This window comes from Sciurus carolinensis, chromosome 8, assembly GCF_902686445.1.
Source record: "Sciurus carolinensis chromosome 8, mSciCar1.2, whole genome shotgun sequence".
In the NCBI taxonomy this organism is placed as follows: domain Eukaryota; kingdom Metazoa; phylum Chordata; class Mammalia; order Rodentia; family Sciuridae; genus Sciurus; species Sciurus carolinensis.
Genome location: NC_062220.1, coordinates 16,477,276 through 16,494,340, shown reverse-complemented (window position 1 = coordinate 16,494,340; position 17,065 = coordinate 16,477,276). Strand labels below are relative to the sequence as shown.

The window sequence follows — 17,065 nt, the reverse complement described above, 5'->3', positions numbered from 1 at the left end:
GCAGGGTCCCTTCTCCCTTCTGGGGGACCTTCTCTGACCCTTTCCCATCACCTAAGGACAGTCTTTTGACAAAGAACTGGACATTCACATGCTGAAGAATGAAGTTGGACCCTTAGTTTATACCATATACAAAAATTAATACAAAATGGGGAAAAGATCTAAATTTAAGATCTAAAACTATAAAATCCTTGGAAGAAAATGTAAGTGAATATTTTCCTGATCATGGATCAGGGAATGATTTCTTAAGTGCAACACCAAAGCATAGGTAATAAAAAATAGATATTTGGAATTCTTAATTAAAATTCAAAACTTTTGTAGGCTGGATACAGTGTACATGGGTATATCCTAGCTACTCAGAAGGTTGAGGTGGGAGGATCGCAAGTTCAAGGCCAGTCTGAGCAATTCAGGGAGACCCTGTCTCAAAATAAAATAAAAAGGGCTGGGCAGGGAGCTCAGAGGAAGAGTACTTACCTGGCACATATAGAGTCTGGGTTCAATCCCCAGCACCACAAACACAAAATTAAAATGGTGAATTTTATGGTTTATGGATTATATCAATTAAAAATTTATTCCTTTAAACAATTATATGTTGACTTCCCAGTTGCTCCGAGTTAAAGCTGCTTCCATAAAGACACACTTGTGAGCTCACACCTTTCTTGACTGAAAAGGAGGTTACAGCACTTTGCTTCCACAATATGAAGTAAACTAAACTGTGGCATGGTTTTAGGCAACTGATGAAACAGAAGAAGAGAGAATTCCCTTTCATTCTGACCTTGGAACTCCTGAGAAATAAGTGTATGTTTATATGCATAAACACTTGGTCTCTAGTGAGCAATGTTTACATCATCATAAAAAAGTGAAAGACTGTTTATTCTTTTTCAAGCTTAATGTCAACTTCAAAAAGAACAAATAGATTTGGTTGTGGTTTCAGAACTGAATGAAAATGTTATATCTTTGACCAGGGGACAGCAGATGACCATAACAACGGTGAGTGATGGAACTCAGTGAGGAAGGTTGGTAGGCACCCTAACTACGGGCCAATACCCTGACTACGGCTTCCAGATCTGCTAGTCACAACCACAAAAATAACTACAAAAACAGCTAAAAAGAAGAGACCTGCAAAGCATTGGGAGGAGAGCAAAAAGGAAGAGGGATTATTACCTAAATTATTATTTTTGCTAGCAAGTAATGCTTGATACTATCCTGAATTGAAAACCCAAGAAATAAAGGATGATTTTGTGGTTTTAATTATAAAGGTTATCATCGAGAAGGCTAAAGAAATTTCTCTGGGGATGGGGGAAGTCCACGTAGGAGATTGTTCAATTCTGTCATGATTTTATCTGACTACTTGAGGATGCCACACCAGCTTACTGCTTTAATAAGAATTTTATAAATTGAAAGAGCAGTAAATAAAAAACAGAATGTGAAACATATACTTTTATAAAAACTCTCACAGATCAGGAAGAAAAAGACAAAGAGGCTCAAGAACTTGTAGGACCAACAAAGAAGAATAAATACAGTGACTGATAAATCTGTGAAATCAAGTTCAACTTAATTTTCAACATAACTTTAAAATGTTACCATTTTTTCCTCTGTCAGACTTGAATTTTTCTTTTTCTTTTTTCTCTGTGTGTGTGTGTGTGTGTGTTGTGGTTCAGACCCAGGACCTTGCACCTGCTAGGCAAGCTCTTTACCCCTGAGCTAAATCCCCAATCCCTGTTAAAATTTCAGGTTGACTATACCACGTGTAAGTCCGAGGGTGTAAATTGGCACGGTCTTTCTAGAAGGCAATTAGGCAGAATGTCAGCTGAGCAATTTCACTCCCAGGACTCAGCCTAATTGGGATAGTCAAAGAAGAGGGCAAAGATACAGATAAGAGGACAGTCACCACAATAAAAGATGCCCTCCAGGAGAGAAGTGGCTAAACACGTGGTAATCTATTCATGTCACAGAATATCACTTAAAAACTCTTAAAATGAAAAACAATTGAAGCCAGGTGCAGTGGCACACACCTGTAATCCCAGCAACTAGGGAGGCTGGAGCAGGAGGATCACAAGTTCCAGGCCAGACACAGCAATTTAGTGAGGCCCTGTCTCAAAATTAAAAAAAGAAAAAAAAAAAAAAAAAGGAATGGGGTCACTGGGAATGTAGCCCAATGTTACAGTGCCCCTGGGTTCAGTCCTCAGGACTGAAAGAAAAGACAGTTGAGTATTTATTATGATTTAGCTGTGAGGTGTCCCCCAAAAGCTCATATGTGGGACAATGCAAGAATGTTCAATCCTTAGCAAGAAGAATGAAACAGGGGGTATCGCAATACCAGAACTTCAACTCTACTACAAAGCAATAGTAACAAAAACGGCATGGTATTGGCACCAAAATAGACAGGTAGATCAATGGTACAGAATAGAGGACCCAAATAAATACAATTTTCTCATACTAGACAAAGGGTCCAAAAATATGCAATGGAGAAAAGATAGCCTCTTCAACAAATGGTGCTGGGAAAACTGGAAATCCATATGCAACAGAATGAAACTAAACCCCTATCTCTCACCCTGCACAAAAATCAACTCAAAATGGATCAAGGACCTTGGAATCAGACCAGAGACCCTGCATCTTATAGAAGAAAAAGTAGGTCCAAATCTTCAACTTGTTGGCTTAGGATCAGACTTCCTTAACAGGACTCCCATAGCACAAGAAATAAAAGCAAGAATCAATAACTGGGACAGATTAAAACTAAATAGCTCTCTCTCAGCAAAGGAAACTATCAGCAATGTGAAGAGAGAGCCTACAGAGTGGGAGAAAATCTTTGCCAATCATACTTCAGATAGAGCGCTAATTTCCAAAATATATAAAGAACTCAAAAAAACTCTACACCAAGAATACAACTAACCCAATCAACAAATGGGCTAAGGAAATGAACAGACACTTCACCGAAGAAGATCTACAAGCAATCAACAAACATATGGAAAAATGTTCAACATCTTTAGTAATAAGAGAAATGCAAATCAAAACTACACTAAAATTCCATCTCACCCAAATTAGAATGGTGATTATCAAGAATACAAGCAACAACAGGTGTTGGAGAGGATGTGGGGGGAAAGGTACACTCATACATTGCTGGTGGGCTGCAAATTAGTGCAGCCACTCTGGAAAGCAGTGTGGAGATTCCTCAGAAAACTTGGAATGGACCCACCATTTGACCCAGCTATCCCACTCCTAGGCCTATACCCAAAGGATTTAAAATCAGCATATTACAGAGATACAGCCACATCAATGTTCATAGCTGCTCAGTTCACAATAGCCAGACTGTGGAACCAAACTAGATGCCCTTCAGTTGATGAATGGATAAAGAAACTGTGGTATATATATACAATGGAATATTACTCAGCTATAAAGAATAATAAAATTATGGCATTTGGAGGCAAATGGATGAAATTGGAGAATATCATGCTAAGTGAGATAAGCCAATCTCAAAAAAGCAAAGGACAAATGATCTCTCTGATAAGGGATGATGACACATAATGGGGGGTGGGGGGCAAGAATGGAGGAAGGAGGGACTGTATAGAGGGAAAAGAGGGGTGGGAGGGGTGGGGGGAAGGAAAAAATAACAGAATGAATCAAACATCATTACCCTATGTAAATGTATGATTACGCAAATGGTATGCCTTTACTCCATGTACAAACAGAAAAAACATGTATTCCATTTGTTTACAATAAAAATAAAAAAATAAAAAAATTTTTTAAAAAATGTTCAGTGGGGAAATGATTAGATTATGAGAGCTATAACATAATCAGTGGATTAATCAATTTGATGGATTAATAATTTGAAAGGACTACTGTACTGGCGGGTAGCATGTGTCTGAAGGAAGCTGGTCACTGGGGGCAGTCTTTGGGGTTTATATTTTGTTCCTGGCGATTAGAGCTTTCTCTCTCTCTCTCTCTGCTTCCTGGTTGCCATGTCCTGAGCTGCTGCCCTCTGCCATGCCCCTCCACCATGATGTTCTGCCTCGTCTTGGGCACAGAGCAGTGGAGTCTGCTGACCATGGGCTGAACCTCTTGACAGCGTGAGCCAGAGCAAACTTTTCCTCCTGTAAGTTGTTCTTGTCGGGTCTTTTGGTCAAAGTCATGAACGCCGATTAAAACAGGACTCCCATAGCACAAGAAATAAAAGCAAGAATTAATAACTGGGATAGATTCGAACTAAAAAGCTTTCTCTCAGCAAAGGAAACTATCAGCAATGCGAAGAAAGAGCCTACAGAGTGGGAGAAAATCTTTGCCAATCATACTTCAGATAGAGCACTAATCTCCAGAATCTATAAAGAACTCAAAAAACTCTACACCAAGAATGCAAATCATCCAATCGACAAATGGGCTAAGGAAATGAACAGACACTTCACAGAAGAAGATGTACAAGCAATCAACAAACATATGGAAAAATGTTCAACATCTCTAGTAATAAGAGAAATGCAAATCAAAACCACCCTAAGATTCCATCTCACCCCAATTAGAATGGCGATTATCAAGAATACAAGCAACAACAGGTGTTGGCAAGGATGTGGGGAGAAAGGTACACTCATACATTGCTGGTGGGCTGCAAATTAGTGCAGCCACTCTGGAAAGCAGTGTGGAGATTCCTTAGAAAACTTGGAATGGAACCACCATTTGACCCAGCTATCCCACTCCTAGGCCTATACCCAAAGGACTTAAAATCAGCATATTACAGAGATACAGCCACATCAATGTTCATAGCTGCTCAGTTCACAATAGCCAGATTATGGAACCAACCTAGATGTCCTTCAATTGATGAATGGATAAAGAAACTGTGGTATATCTATACAATGGAATATTACTCAGCCATAAAGAATGATAAAATTATGGCATTTGCAGGCAAATGGATGAAACTGGAGAATATCATGCTAAGTGAGATAAGCCAATCTCAAAAAACCAAAGGACGAATGGTATCACTAATAAGTGGATGATGACACATAATGGGGGGTGGGAGGGGTTAGTGTTAGGGTTAGAGTTAGGGTTAGGGAGGGGGGCAAGAATGGAGGAAGGAAGGACTGTATAGAGGGAAAAGAGGGGTGGGAGGGGTGGGGGGGAAGGGAAAAAGTAACAGAATGAATCAAACAACATTACCCTATGTAAATTTATGATTACACAAATGGTATGACTTTACATCATGTACAAACAGAGAAACAACATGTATCCCATTTGTTTACAATAAAAAAAAAACAAGGAATAAAATATATTTAAGAGCATGGTTAATTTTCAAAAAAAAAAAAAAAAAACCAGCATTGAAAAGCATTGTCCAATTTCTACCTGTGTCTGGATCCCAGTGTATAAAATTGCATTTAAATATATACCTTTATAGATAGAGGGACTTCAGGGGAGATGTGTCCAAAACAATGTTGGGTCTTTCAACAAACATCTGCTGAGCACTACTAAGTATCATATGATAAAATATAATGGAGAGGCCCTGCCCGCAGAGAACTTACAGTCTAATGCGGGTACAGGCAAACAGGCCGGTGTGATCAAAGGCTACAGGCTGGGTGGAGGGTGCTCTGCAACCCGAGGGGCTTCTCCCCAGCCAGCCCTGACCCCGGGGAGACCTCAGCAGGCAAGTCTAAGTTAAGACCCAAAGACAGTTGGGAGATGGACAGGAGAAAAGGGACGAGTAAGAATGACCTGCAGGGAACTTAGGATTTTTAGATGTGTTGTTGTTTCCTTTTGTCCACATTTTTCTGCATTGTTTGAATTTTGAGAAAGGCTATTTTCTTCTACCATAAAAAATTCATTTTGGAAAAAACGATCTCCTGAGGCTGTGCCACTTTCAAATTGTTCCAATAGTAAATTATATACGTTTTGCCACAATATTAAAAATTAAAAGAACACAGAAAAATGTTTGCCAAAAAAGTAATAATAATAACACAGGCACTAAGTAAACGTTGACGCAGGTACAAACCACAAATTATGTGTTAAAGAATTATATATTAAAAAAATAAAAAAATTATATATTAAAAATTATATATGAAAATGATAAATGTAAACATTATATATAAATCATTATAAATATATGTATTATATATAATATATAATTTTATGTGTATAAGATAGATGCATGGACAAGAGATATGAACAGGGCTGGGGAGATAGCTCAGCTGGTAGAGTGCTTGCCTCGCAAGCACAAGGCCCTGAGTTCGATCCCCAGTACCACAAAAAAAAAAAGATATGAACAGACAATTCACATGAGGACACAGTCATTGCAAACCAAAGTGGAATTTTTTTCATCTTCTATAATAACTGATGAAATTATAATAAAAAAATCTAGTGTCATTTTGTAAGAACTCAATGGGAAGAAGGAAGAAAGGACAGAGGGAGGGAAGATGGTGGGTGGGAGGAAAGTGGAAGGAAAGGGGCAGGGGGAGGGGGAAGGGAGGCTGGGAAGGAAGTGGGGGGCAGGGATGGGCACGAGGGAGGAAGGAGCAGGACAGGGAGGCAGCCAGTGTCTGGTGAGGTTTACCTGACCTGGTCCCATTCTCTAAGTGGGAGACCCCAACAGCAGGTCTGCCCCTGAGCCTTGGGCATGGTGGTGGCCCCTGGGAGGCCCTGCAGTTGTAGGGGCTTCTGGGAAATCCCTTTGGCCTCTTCCTTCCTCCTCCTCCCTAGATCCCAGTGGGTGGCTGACTTTGCAGCTGGCATCTTGGGTGGTTGTGGGAAGCCGTCCTTATTTAGCAGAATCAGACTAGGTTGAGCCATGGAACGCAGAGGCCTGGCTTCTAGGAACTGCCAGGGAGCATGTGGCACTGAATGGGAGTGGCTCCCTGTCTCCTTCTGGAATTTTCCCCCTAAGAGGATGGCTCCCCTAACTCCTCCCTATCCTGTCCTTCTCAGAAGAAGCTCCTCCCAGTCCTGGCCCCTTTACTTGTATGTTATAAAGAAGGAGAGCTGAGCGACTCCATATTGTTACAAGAGGCCAGAGCCGGTATAGCCATGCCCGTTACCCCACTCATAAAAAGAGTATTGGTGCTTGTGTGTTCATTGAGCAGATAAGGTTTTTGGGTAATAGAAAGAAAAACCGCCAACATCCCCTCCGACGGTCAACCCTTTCCTCCTCCACGCGGGACGTGGCAGAGAGGACCCCCACAGGTGGTCACACAAATGTACAGATGTTAACTCTGGGCTGAGGGTGGACCAGCATAAGACAGGAAGAGCCAGGAACCTGCTGACCACGGAGGCACCCTTTAGCTTGGACTGCCCACCTCAGGCATCTTCTAGGAGGGGAAATAAAATAAAATAAAGCTCTCTCTGGTGTAAGCCCCTGTCATGGAGGAGAACAGAGGAGGCTGGACACAGGAGGAATTGGCAGGAAGTAGGTCGATTGACTGCAGCCGGTCCAGAGGGGCGCTTTCACCTAAAACAAACTTTCCCTCTGAACGCTGAGTCTAGAAATCTCTGAACTATACACCCAGTGTGTGTGTGTGTTGGGGGCGGAGGGAACTTGGAGGATTATAATTTTTTCAGAAGTTTACATAGAAGTATAAAAATAATTTTTTCTTGGAGTTCTCAGAAGGTGCCAATTGTCCCATTTCTGAGAACAGCCAGGGGGGATTTACAGGGTATACCACCAAAGCAGAGTACGTCCATCAAGTCCGCAGTTAAATTTAATTGTTGCAAGACAGAGCAGAGGGACAGGAAACAGGGTGTCTAACCGCACCCAGCCCTTCTGCAGAGATCTTGACTGGTGTTTCATTAACAAGAACGATTGTGGTGAGGGGCTCTGGGGAAGCTTAGTGAAGACGCATTGGTGCAGGAGGGGCGCCACCACAGTTATTTGCCGACTGTGATACTTGTGCAACTCTCAACTGATCAGCCTCCACTGACGCGTGTTAGAAGGATTAAATCTGATATTTGTACAACGTGGCGGCACCATGAGCACACCTGGTGGGGTTGCTGCTCATCTCTGAGCACAGGAATTAAGGAGGTGACCCCCAGCTGGTCAGCTGGGCTCCACCCGCACCAATCGACCAGTCCATCAATGATAAATAAAGAGTGGGTCTGCCTCTCCTCAGGGCCTGTATTGCTAATATTCCACAAACATCAGAACATCCTGGGCTCAGATGATAAAATTACCCAGAAAGGGAGAAAGCTGCTTTGTTTTCTAAGAGGCCATTTGATTTCAAGGGTCACCCTGGCCCGGGTGGGAAATGAGACCTAGGACCTCTCCACCAGGTGTCTCATGCAGTATTCACCAAGCCAGTCCCTTCGTCTTCGGAGGGCGACAACAGACTGGTACTTTTCACTAAAAATGTTCCCTGTTCTACTTTGCTGTACGTGGCAGAAGCCCTCTATTTTAGAGGAAGGAAAAAGTTTCCAAACTAATCCTTCCCGAGACCCTGTTGGAGCAACAAGTGGGGAAAAAGTGAGATGTGACCTGCTCAAACGCCACTCTTGAGAAGTAAACTTGGCCCCTGCCCAGTCACAGAAGCAGTGTTCAGTGCCAGCTGATCACAGCATCCATCTATCCTTCTTCCTTTTCTTTCTTTCCCTTTCTTTCTTTCTTTCTTTTCTTTCTTTTGTATTTTGGTACTGAGGATAGAACCAGGGGCTTTACCCAGCCCTTTTAATCTTTTAATTTTTTTTAAAATTTTGATAATGCTTCTTGCTAAGTTGCTGAGACTGGCCTCAAACTTGCAGTCCTCCTACTTTGGTCTCCCCAGGTGTGTACACTGTACCATTGGGAACATCCCATCATCCTTAAGCACACAGCTCGAAGAGAGTCAAGGCCCAGGTGAGCACCCAGCATCAGCGGAGGTTGCCAAGGAATGGAAGAAGCAAATGTACAAGTTTATCAGCAACATGGAAGGTTTCATCTCTGCCCTATCAGATTATACAGGGTTTCCGACAAGATTCTTTGGTGGGTCAAGTTGGGGGTGGGGTATTGATGGAGCATCAGGATTTTAGCACTCACATCTGCACATCATAAAGGGACTTACACTCCAAATGATTCAGAGGACACTCAAACACGAACTCAAAATTGATTAAGCATTTATGGAAAGTATTTTCTTAGTATGGAGTTTCAGTGAAAAGTTTTATAAAAAAGAAAAGGACAAAATATTTCAGAGATGGATATAAGGAACTTGAGAGAGAGAGAGAGAGAGAGAGAGAGAGAGAGAGAGAGAGAGAGAGAGAGAACACACTTGTGTTCTTAAATCTGAAATGGAACACTAGAGAAGCTGAGTTGACACCCATTCTTTGGTTCCCTAAGTCAGTCTGAATCCAAAGGAAGGAAGGAAGATCATCCTGCGCATCCCTTAGCATCAGTTTCTCAACCACAGTGAGAGGGCTGGGGTGTGGCTCAGGGGAGCACATGCCCAGCATGCACCAGGCCCTGGGTTTCATCCCTAGTATCAACGCACACACACAGAGCAAAATCCTCCAATGGGAAAGTCATTGTATGACCCACCTTCAAATTACCTGAGAAGAAAATGAATAGATTAGGGGTTTACTCTAAAAAAGGCTCAGATGGTGTTCAAACTTCATTCATAGAAATTCTATGGCACTGGTTGACATTTTAGTCTATTGATTGTATTTTGATGTACTAAATATTTTAGCTGGAAAAATTGGGCTCCTATAGCTTTTTCTTAAGTGAATATGTGTGTGTGTGTGTGGTTTGTGAGAGAGAGACCTTGTTTTACAATATCACTTTAAAAGAATAAATTTTTCTTGTTCCCCTTGCCTTCAGCCATACACTAACAAGTAGCCTGTGACTGAAACAATGATAATAAGGACGATGATGATGGTGCACTCCCCACCCCACCCCCACACAGCAGGAAAATGGGTGCAGGTCTCTGCAACCCACAAGGGTTTCTTACCTCCGTGTTTTCCTTGGAAAATGTTCCTTTCGTTCCAGGCCCTTTTGCTCCACCTCACCACAGCCAAGGCTTACAGGGAAGTGGGACCATGGAAGGATTCTGGGGGCTCCCAGGCCTGCCTTCCCAAGACGCCTGGGCCTGGCCTTAGTCTGCTTTCATCTCAGTCCTCCAAACAGGATTCTTTAAGGGACAATCTCCCGTCCTGGGCAGGTGAGTGGCAGGGAGGGCACACCCCCTTCTCAGCAGCCCTCCCCTGAGCCTTTTTAAAGGGGAAGTCATACCTCCCTTGAGACAGAAGGTGGCCACCAAGCCCTGGGAATTAATACGCTCTTCTCAGGGACCTGGGGGCATTTCTGAATGGAGGCCTGGGCCGGGGGCAGAGGGACGTTTTCCCTAGCTAACGTTTTTCTCTTGGCCGTAGCTGTTTAGAATGAGAAGGCAGGTGGCTGGTGAGCCGGCTAGCAGGACGCGTTGTGTGGGAACCTTAAGGCTCTCCAGTGATCCCGGAGCAAGGGCCACCTTAACACCTGCTTCATACGGTCTGTTCTCCCACTCAGCCATGCCTGGCCGAGCAGCCCCTCCTCGCCAGCCTTTGCCAGCCCTTCTACAATCCAGAGAGCGGAGGACATTGTCCCCATCTGGCAATGAGGGTAGCAGCCCCCTTTCTTGCCTGAGGTTCGAGTTGAACCTCGAACATGCACATCTTCTCGCTCCAACCACCGTTCTTCCACTGTCTTAGTAAATGAATGTTACCGAGTACCTAATAACTGACTTGAACTGGGCTGGACAAGTCTTGCCGTGGACCGAAAAGTGACAAGGAAGCCTCCTCTTAGGGAGGAGCATTGTCCCCTCCCTCAGCACCAGTCAGTCCCAGTACGTGGAGGACAAGAGGGGCTAAAAAACAGAGTCCCATCCAAAGGGGCTTTTGAATTTGATCAGCTCTTTTGGAATTTTACTGACAATGAAAATTTAGAACTAAATAAGGTACCAGGTGAATGTGCCCCATAAATTCCATAAACTGTAAAGCACTACAAAATGTTAATACTTATTTTACCAGTACAGTCACCACAGAAGTCATAATTCATCTGGATTAGGGTCAGATGAAGCCGTTGATGGAAAGAATCTTATCAGGCCCTTGGGGTTCCGACGGTCCAGGTGCCTAAAGGACAACTTCTGGGCCCAGAGAACTGAAGAGTGATGGGCAACCGTGTAACCACGTCCCCCTCCTGGTGCACATTTCCCAGAAGCTGCCTGAGCGTGTGCATTTTTCTCCAGCTACACCAGCATAATGTGCACCTGTGGTAAATGCTTGTCACACTTCATTTCACAGGACGAAGCCAGGCAGAGAGTCACGGGGGCAGCCTCCCCCTGGGACAGAGAACATTATCTGTTCTTCCTCGTCTGAAAATTCATGGGAAAGTTCCTAAGCTTGTAACGCTAAGCCTTAGACAAGGGAAAAAGGTGTTTGAGGAAGGGGGAAATGAGGGAGAAAAATGAACACGATCCTTCTCTGGGATTAGCTGTGTAACTCTTTGTTCAGTGTTGGCCTGTGATTGTCAATGCTAATTGTTATGGGACAATTTCGAATCAAGACATCTTAAGAAAAGGGGAATTGCCCATATATTTGTTTTTTGGAATATAATACTTCAAATTTTGCAAGAAGACATCTGCATAGCATCCTCACTCATTTACCAATCATTTTATTATTTGATGATTACGACCCCAGACTGAAGCCAAAATGATTTGCTAGAGTTGCTCCTCTACGATGTGGTTAAGTCACATCAAATCCCCAGGCTTATAATCAAATACCACATAACTCCATGCTTCCGGTTAGCAGAGAACAAGCATTCCATTGAGCGCTTTGCATGGGTTGACTTCAAAGGCAGGACGGAACTTCTTTATTGGCACAGACGCTGGTGCAAGTGGTAGAAGCAGAGCCTACTCCTCAGCTGCCCCTTCCAGGATGTGCTTAAAGGAGAACGGAGAAAACTTGTACCCAGCCCCAGCATAGAACTTGTTCTGGAACTCCACCCTGTTGTTGGGAGGAAGGAAAAGAAAAAAAAGGGGATTAAATAATAAGTTGGCGGCTGGCACCTAGAAGGAAGAAGCAGAACATGCGGAAAATCGAGCACAGGGTCAGAAAGGCCTCTGGGGAGTCTCCCCGGCTGCCGGCTGCCATGGGAACCCTGATGTTTTTTTTAAGCCCTTCTCTTGACCTTCTCCCCACCCCCCTTGCTTCCTCCAGGCCTCATGGAGCACCGCGCTGGCAGCTGGTGCCATATCATGAGTTTCCCCTGCCACCATCACATGCAAAGTCAACCTCACTCTTCCTGAGGTCACGCACGATTTCTGTTGCCACCCTGACTCTCGATTATGGGCCCGTGCTGCTGTGAGACAAAGAGGTCTGTATTTTTATAACTTACATAGCTAATATCAGCCCATCACTTGCTTTGTGATGTTCAGAGTTCACGTTCTTAATGGCATGGCGGGAATGACGTTGCCATGGAGGCAGAGGATGCTGCGATTCCCTCACCCAACGCAGAGTGTACACACTCTTCTTATGATTAGCCACCGTAGAGGGGGATGGAAAAGACCCTTGTAAGCTGAGGACCGTCTGGGTGGCTAAAGAGCATGACATCCTCAACTTAGTGTCCACCGAGAGTCTCTGGGTCCATTTGTAAACACCAGGGCTTCCTGTGAGCACCTTCCCCATTGCCGGACCCTCTCTGATTCCCCTTTGGCATTGAGTAGCTTGTTCTACTGTTATGACTCCTGTCCTCAGCAGCCACAGCAAACGTCCAGTCTGACACAGCACACACTGGATGAGCCCACGTCAGACCTGTCACCTCACCTGTGTTTGGACAAGTTGCTTATTTTAAATGTCCATTTAATACCTAAAGAGGAATTGTTTTAATTTGCATTTCTCTAATTACTAGAGATGTTGAACACTTTTTCATATGTTTATTAATCACCCGTATATCTTCTTCTGTAAAGTGTCTGTCCAGTTCCTTGGCCCATTTACTAATTGGGTTCTTTGCATTTTTGGTGTCAAGTTTTGTAAGTTCTTAATAAGTTTTGGAGATAAGTGCTCTATCTGAAGTGCATGTGGAAAAGATTTTCTCCCACTCTGTAGGCTCTCTCTTCACATTATTGATTGTATCCTTTGCTAAGAAAAAGCTTTCTAGTTTGAATCCATCCCATTTATTCATTCTTGCTTTGATTTCTTGTGCTTTGGGAGTCTTGTTAAGGAAGTCTGACCCTAAGCCAACATGATGAAGATTTGGGCCTACTTTATCTTCTATTTGGTGCAGGGTCTCTGGTCTAATTCCTAAGCCCTTGATCCATTTTGAGTTTAGTTTTGTGCAGAGTGAGAGATAGAGGTTTAATTTTATTTTACTGCACATGGATTTCCAGTTTTCCCAGCACCATCTGTTGAATAGGTTATCTTTTCTCTATTGTATGTTTTTGGCTCCTTTGTCTAGTATGAGGTAACTGTAGTTATGTAAAAGTGTTCAACATCTCTAGTAATTAGAGAAATGCAAACTAAAACAACTCTAAGATTTCATCTTACTCTATTTAGAATGGCTACTATCAAGAACACAAACAATAATAGAAGTTGGTATGGATGTGGGGGAAAAGGCACACTCATACACTGCTGGTGGAGTTGCAAATTGGTGCAGCCACTCTGGAAAGCAGTGTGGAGATTCCTCAGAAAACATGAAATGAACCATCCTTTTGACCCAGTTATCTGACTCCTCGGTTTATACCCAAAGGACCTAAAAATCAGCAAACTACAGTAACACAGCCACATCAATGTTTATAGCAGTTCAATTCACAATAGCTAGATTGTGGAACCTACCTAGATGCCCTTCAACAGATGAATGGATAAAGAAACGGTAGTATACATACACAATGGAATATTATGTAGTCATAAAGAAGAATAATATTATGGCATTTGCAGATAAATGGATGGAATTGGAGAATATCATGCTAAATGAAATAAGCCAATCCCAAAAAACCAAAGGTTGAATGTTTTCCCTGATAAGTGGATGATTATACATAATGGGGTGGGGGGGGTAAGAAAAGAATGGAGGAACTTTAGATTATATAGAGGGAAATGAGAGGAGGGAGGGGGCAGGGGTATGAAAGATGGTGGAATGAGACAGATATCATTACCCTGTGTACATGCATGATTACATGAATGGTATGAATCTACATCATGTACAACCATAGAAACGAAAAGTTGTACCCATTTGTGTACAATGAATCAAAATGCAGTTTGTAAATATTTTTTAAATTTTTTTTAAAAATAAAAAATTAAATCACATTAAAAAAATAAAGAGGAATAGATGAAAAGCAACATTTATTATAGGGCAGCCAGTATATATGTAAATGTGTCTTACATTATTTAATATTATCCCAGAAGACAACTAAACTAAGGTTGCAGAAAGGTACACAAGTTGCCTACATCACAGAGCAGGTCGGGCATGAACCGGCAGCCTGCCCTCTGTGCCTGCACCACCCTGAGCTTCTGCAGGAAGACGGTCCTTACCAATGCAGCCGCAGGGCATGCAGGAAAGCAGAGAGGCCTTCCATGACGAGAAGAATGGCTACTGTCAGGACTGCAAACACGGCAAAGATGATGAAGACCCCAATGAGTCCTCCCCAGCCTTGCTGGTAAAGGCCAGCGTGCATTACCAAGGTCCAGAGCACTTCAGACAGTTCTGCAAGATGCAAGAGAAACCCTCTCAACCACAAGGGTCCACCTTGTAAGCACAGATCATTTCTACACTACCTTCATTAACTGGCAACTCCACTCAGATGGGGAACTCAGACACGCGTGCCCCATGGTGTTTACATAAGATGGTCTGCAGTTGTGTTCACATCAAAAGGAAGCCAGAGAAATACATGGTGGCATATTAGTCACCAGTGGAAGTCAACTAACTAGAGCTATTGGCAGCAAATGAATGGATCCAAGTCATGATTTACACACATACACACACACACCCCACAAAGTATGCACACAGCATGATTTGTTATGGACTGAATATTTATGTCCCTCCTCAGATTCACATATTAAAACCCCAACACCTAGTGTGATGGTATTTGAGGTGGGGTCTTTGGGAGTTGATGAGAGTTAGATGAGATTATGAAAAGGGCCCCCAGGAGGAGATTAATGGCCTTATAAGAGGCAGCAGGGGCTTGCTCTCACTCTCTTTCTCCCCTCCATGGAGGACATACCAGAAATCCAGTGGCCATCTGCGAACTAGGAAGTGGGCCCTCCTCTAGGATTTCCAGTCTCCTGAACTGTGAGAAAATAATTCTCCATGGCTCAAGCCCCCAGTCTATGGCATGCCGTCACAGCAGCTCAGTGGACCAAGACAGGCTTCTACTCATGTGAACTCAGACACATGGACGACTCCACTAAAGTGATCAGGGAGTCATAATCACGTGGTAAAATCTATTAAACAGCATTCTTCTGGCAAACACACCACCAGCAACTCAGAGAAGTCGCTACTGCCCGCGAGTGCACTGCAGTCGGCTCCCAGGGGAGATCTGACTCACGTGCATGAGCCAAGCTGAGGGCCCAGAGCCGGAGGTAGGAGGCGGTGTTGGAGATGCAGCCCAGGCAGTACTCGATGGTGTGGATGGCCTGGAGCACGAAGACATCTCCGAAGTTGAACTGAAAGGGAATTTTTATTTTATTATATGAAGTGCTTTTTTCTTTTACTTTTTCATATTGTCAGCATTAACTATCTATTTTTTTACTTCTTAAAGTTTTGATTGATTCAATAATTGCATATATGCACTTATCGCAGGCCATGCAGTATGATCTCTCAACACGTGATGTGCTGAGTGAGCCGGGGCAGTGAGCATCTCTGCCTGCTTACCATTCCTGCAGCTTTGGGGCCTTCCAGCTCCTCTCCTCTCGTTCTGCATAAAATGCAAAACAGGCTACTGAACTGCAGTGGCCCCTCCTGCTGTGGAGCCTAGAGCTGATATCCTCCCTCTGTCTTGGTACATCATCCAGCCTCTCTCTATCCCCCTGGCCCATTGAAGGTGTTACAAATGAGATTCAGATGAACAAGATGTGCGCTTTGCCACTGAGACCCTTTCAGACTAACTCAGGGAAAATGGACACACTTGAGGAAAAGTGGGATGAAGTAAGGTAGGGCAAGTGCGGGTGATGTTTCCCGGCCATGATGGAGAAAGCTCAAAGACGACCAGTTGGTAAGGGGAGATGATCTACGCCGGGCCATGGAGGATGAGGAAGGGACCAGAAGTAAAAGAGAAGCGAATGGTTCCTGATAAGGAAAGCGAGTCTGGGAAGAAATCGGTAGGTGGTGTGAAATATCACCAAGTCAAGTTTGGGAGAAAACAATCTGGCTGAAAATGGAAGCTTGTGCAGGTGAAGAACAGAAGACCCTGCCCAGGCGCTGAAGTTTCTGGAAGGCCAAGCTCTGGGGAGAGTTGAGAAGACAGCCTGGAGTCGGCGAGGAGCCACACAGGTGAGCAGGGGTAGCTGGTGGCAGGGGAGTGAAGGAAGACCTGGGGGAGGTTCAGCCTCACAGACTGGAAAGGAGAGGCCCGTGGCGAAAAGGCCCGGGTGGGACTGGCTCCGAGATCAGGCCCGAGGCGAAGAGAGCGGCAGGAGCACACAGGAGCTCCCGTGTGCCCTCCTGCATGTTGACAGGTGGGGACACAGTCTACTGGGCACTGACCTCACCCTCAAGTGGCCCACAAACCAGCAGGGAGAAGGTGCCGGCAGCCAGCACAGCCCAGGACGGGAAGAGCAGCAACGAGGACAGGCCGCAAACCTGGGAGCAGGGGAGACGTCCCTCCCACCCAGCCGGGGCCAGGGCCCGGAGACCCAGGGGCCAGAAGAAGAGCAGGGCAGCCATGGAGAGGGTGGGAGGAGGGGAGCAGCTGACCCTCACGTGGCTGAGCTGCAGACCACAGCGGCCTGGGCTGCACGGAGAACGGTTCCGGTTCAGTCCCTGGGGGAGGTGGACCCGGAGCTCAGAAGGAAAGGCCAGGCTGGGGAGGGACACAGGGGATGGCCATGGGAGGAGCAAGGAACTCCACCGGGGACAGGTCACAGAAGGAGGTGCTCCCAGCCCCTGGAACACCCTCTTTCCCAGAGAGGGAATAAAAGACCAAAGGTCAAAGGGCTGGAGAAGTCACATGCC

At 44.4% G+C, this 17,065-nt stretch overlaps 2 protein-coding genes across 9 annotated transcripts in view; both read right to left on the bottom strand.

Moving 5' to 3' along the window:
- Svopl (SVOP like) overlaps window positions 1–10,027 on the bottom strand; it is a 67,884-nt gene extending 57,857 nt beyond the window's left edge. For all 3 annotated transcript variants that reach the window (XM_047560488.1, XM_047560491.1, XM_047560490.1), the window contains exon 1: window positions 9,876–10,027. The gene's annotated coding sequence lies outside the window, so the exon portion shown is untranslated. The remainder of the gene's footprint in view (window positions 1–9,875) is intronic.
- Window positions 10,028–11,570: 1,543 nt separating this feature from the next.
- Window positions 11,571–17,065, bottom strand: part of Atp6v0a4 (ATPase H+ transporting V0 subunit a4) — a 67,692-nt gene continuing 62,197 nt past the window's right edge. For all 6 annotated transcript variants that reach the window (XM_047560986.1, XM_047560987.1, XM_047560989.1 and 3 more), the window contains 3 exons: window positions 15,441–15,558; window positions 14,428–14,599; window positions 11,571–11,907 (listed from right to left, as the gene is read on the bottom strand). In XM_047560986.1, coding sequence (XP_047416942.1) covers window positions 11,814–11,907; window positions 14,428–14,599; window positions 15,441–15,558 — 384 coding nt within the window. In that variant the 3' untranslated portion in view covers window positions 11,571–11,813. The remainder of the gene's footprint in view (window positions 11,908–14,427; window positions 14,600–15,440; window positions 15,559–17,065) is intronic.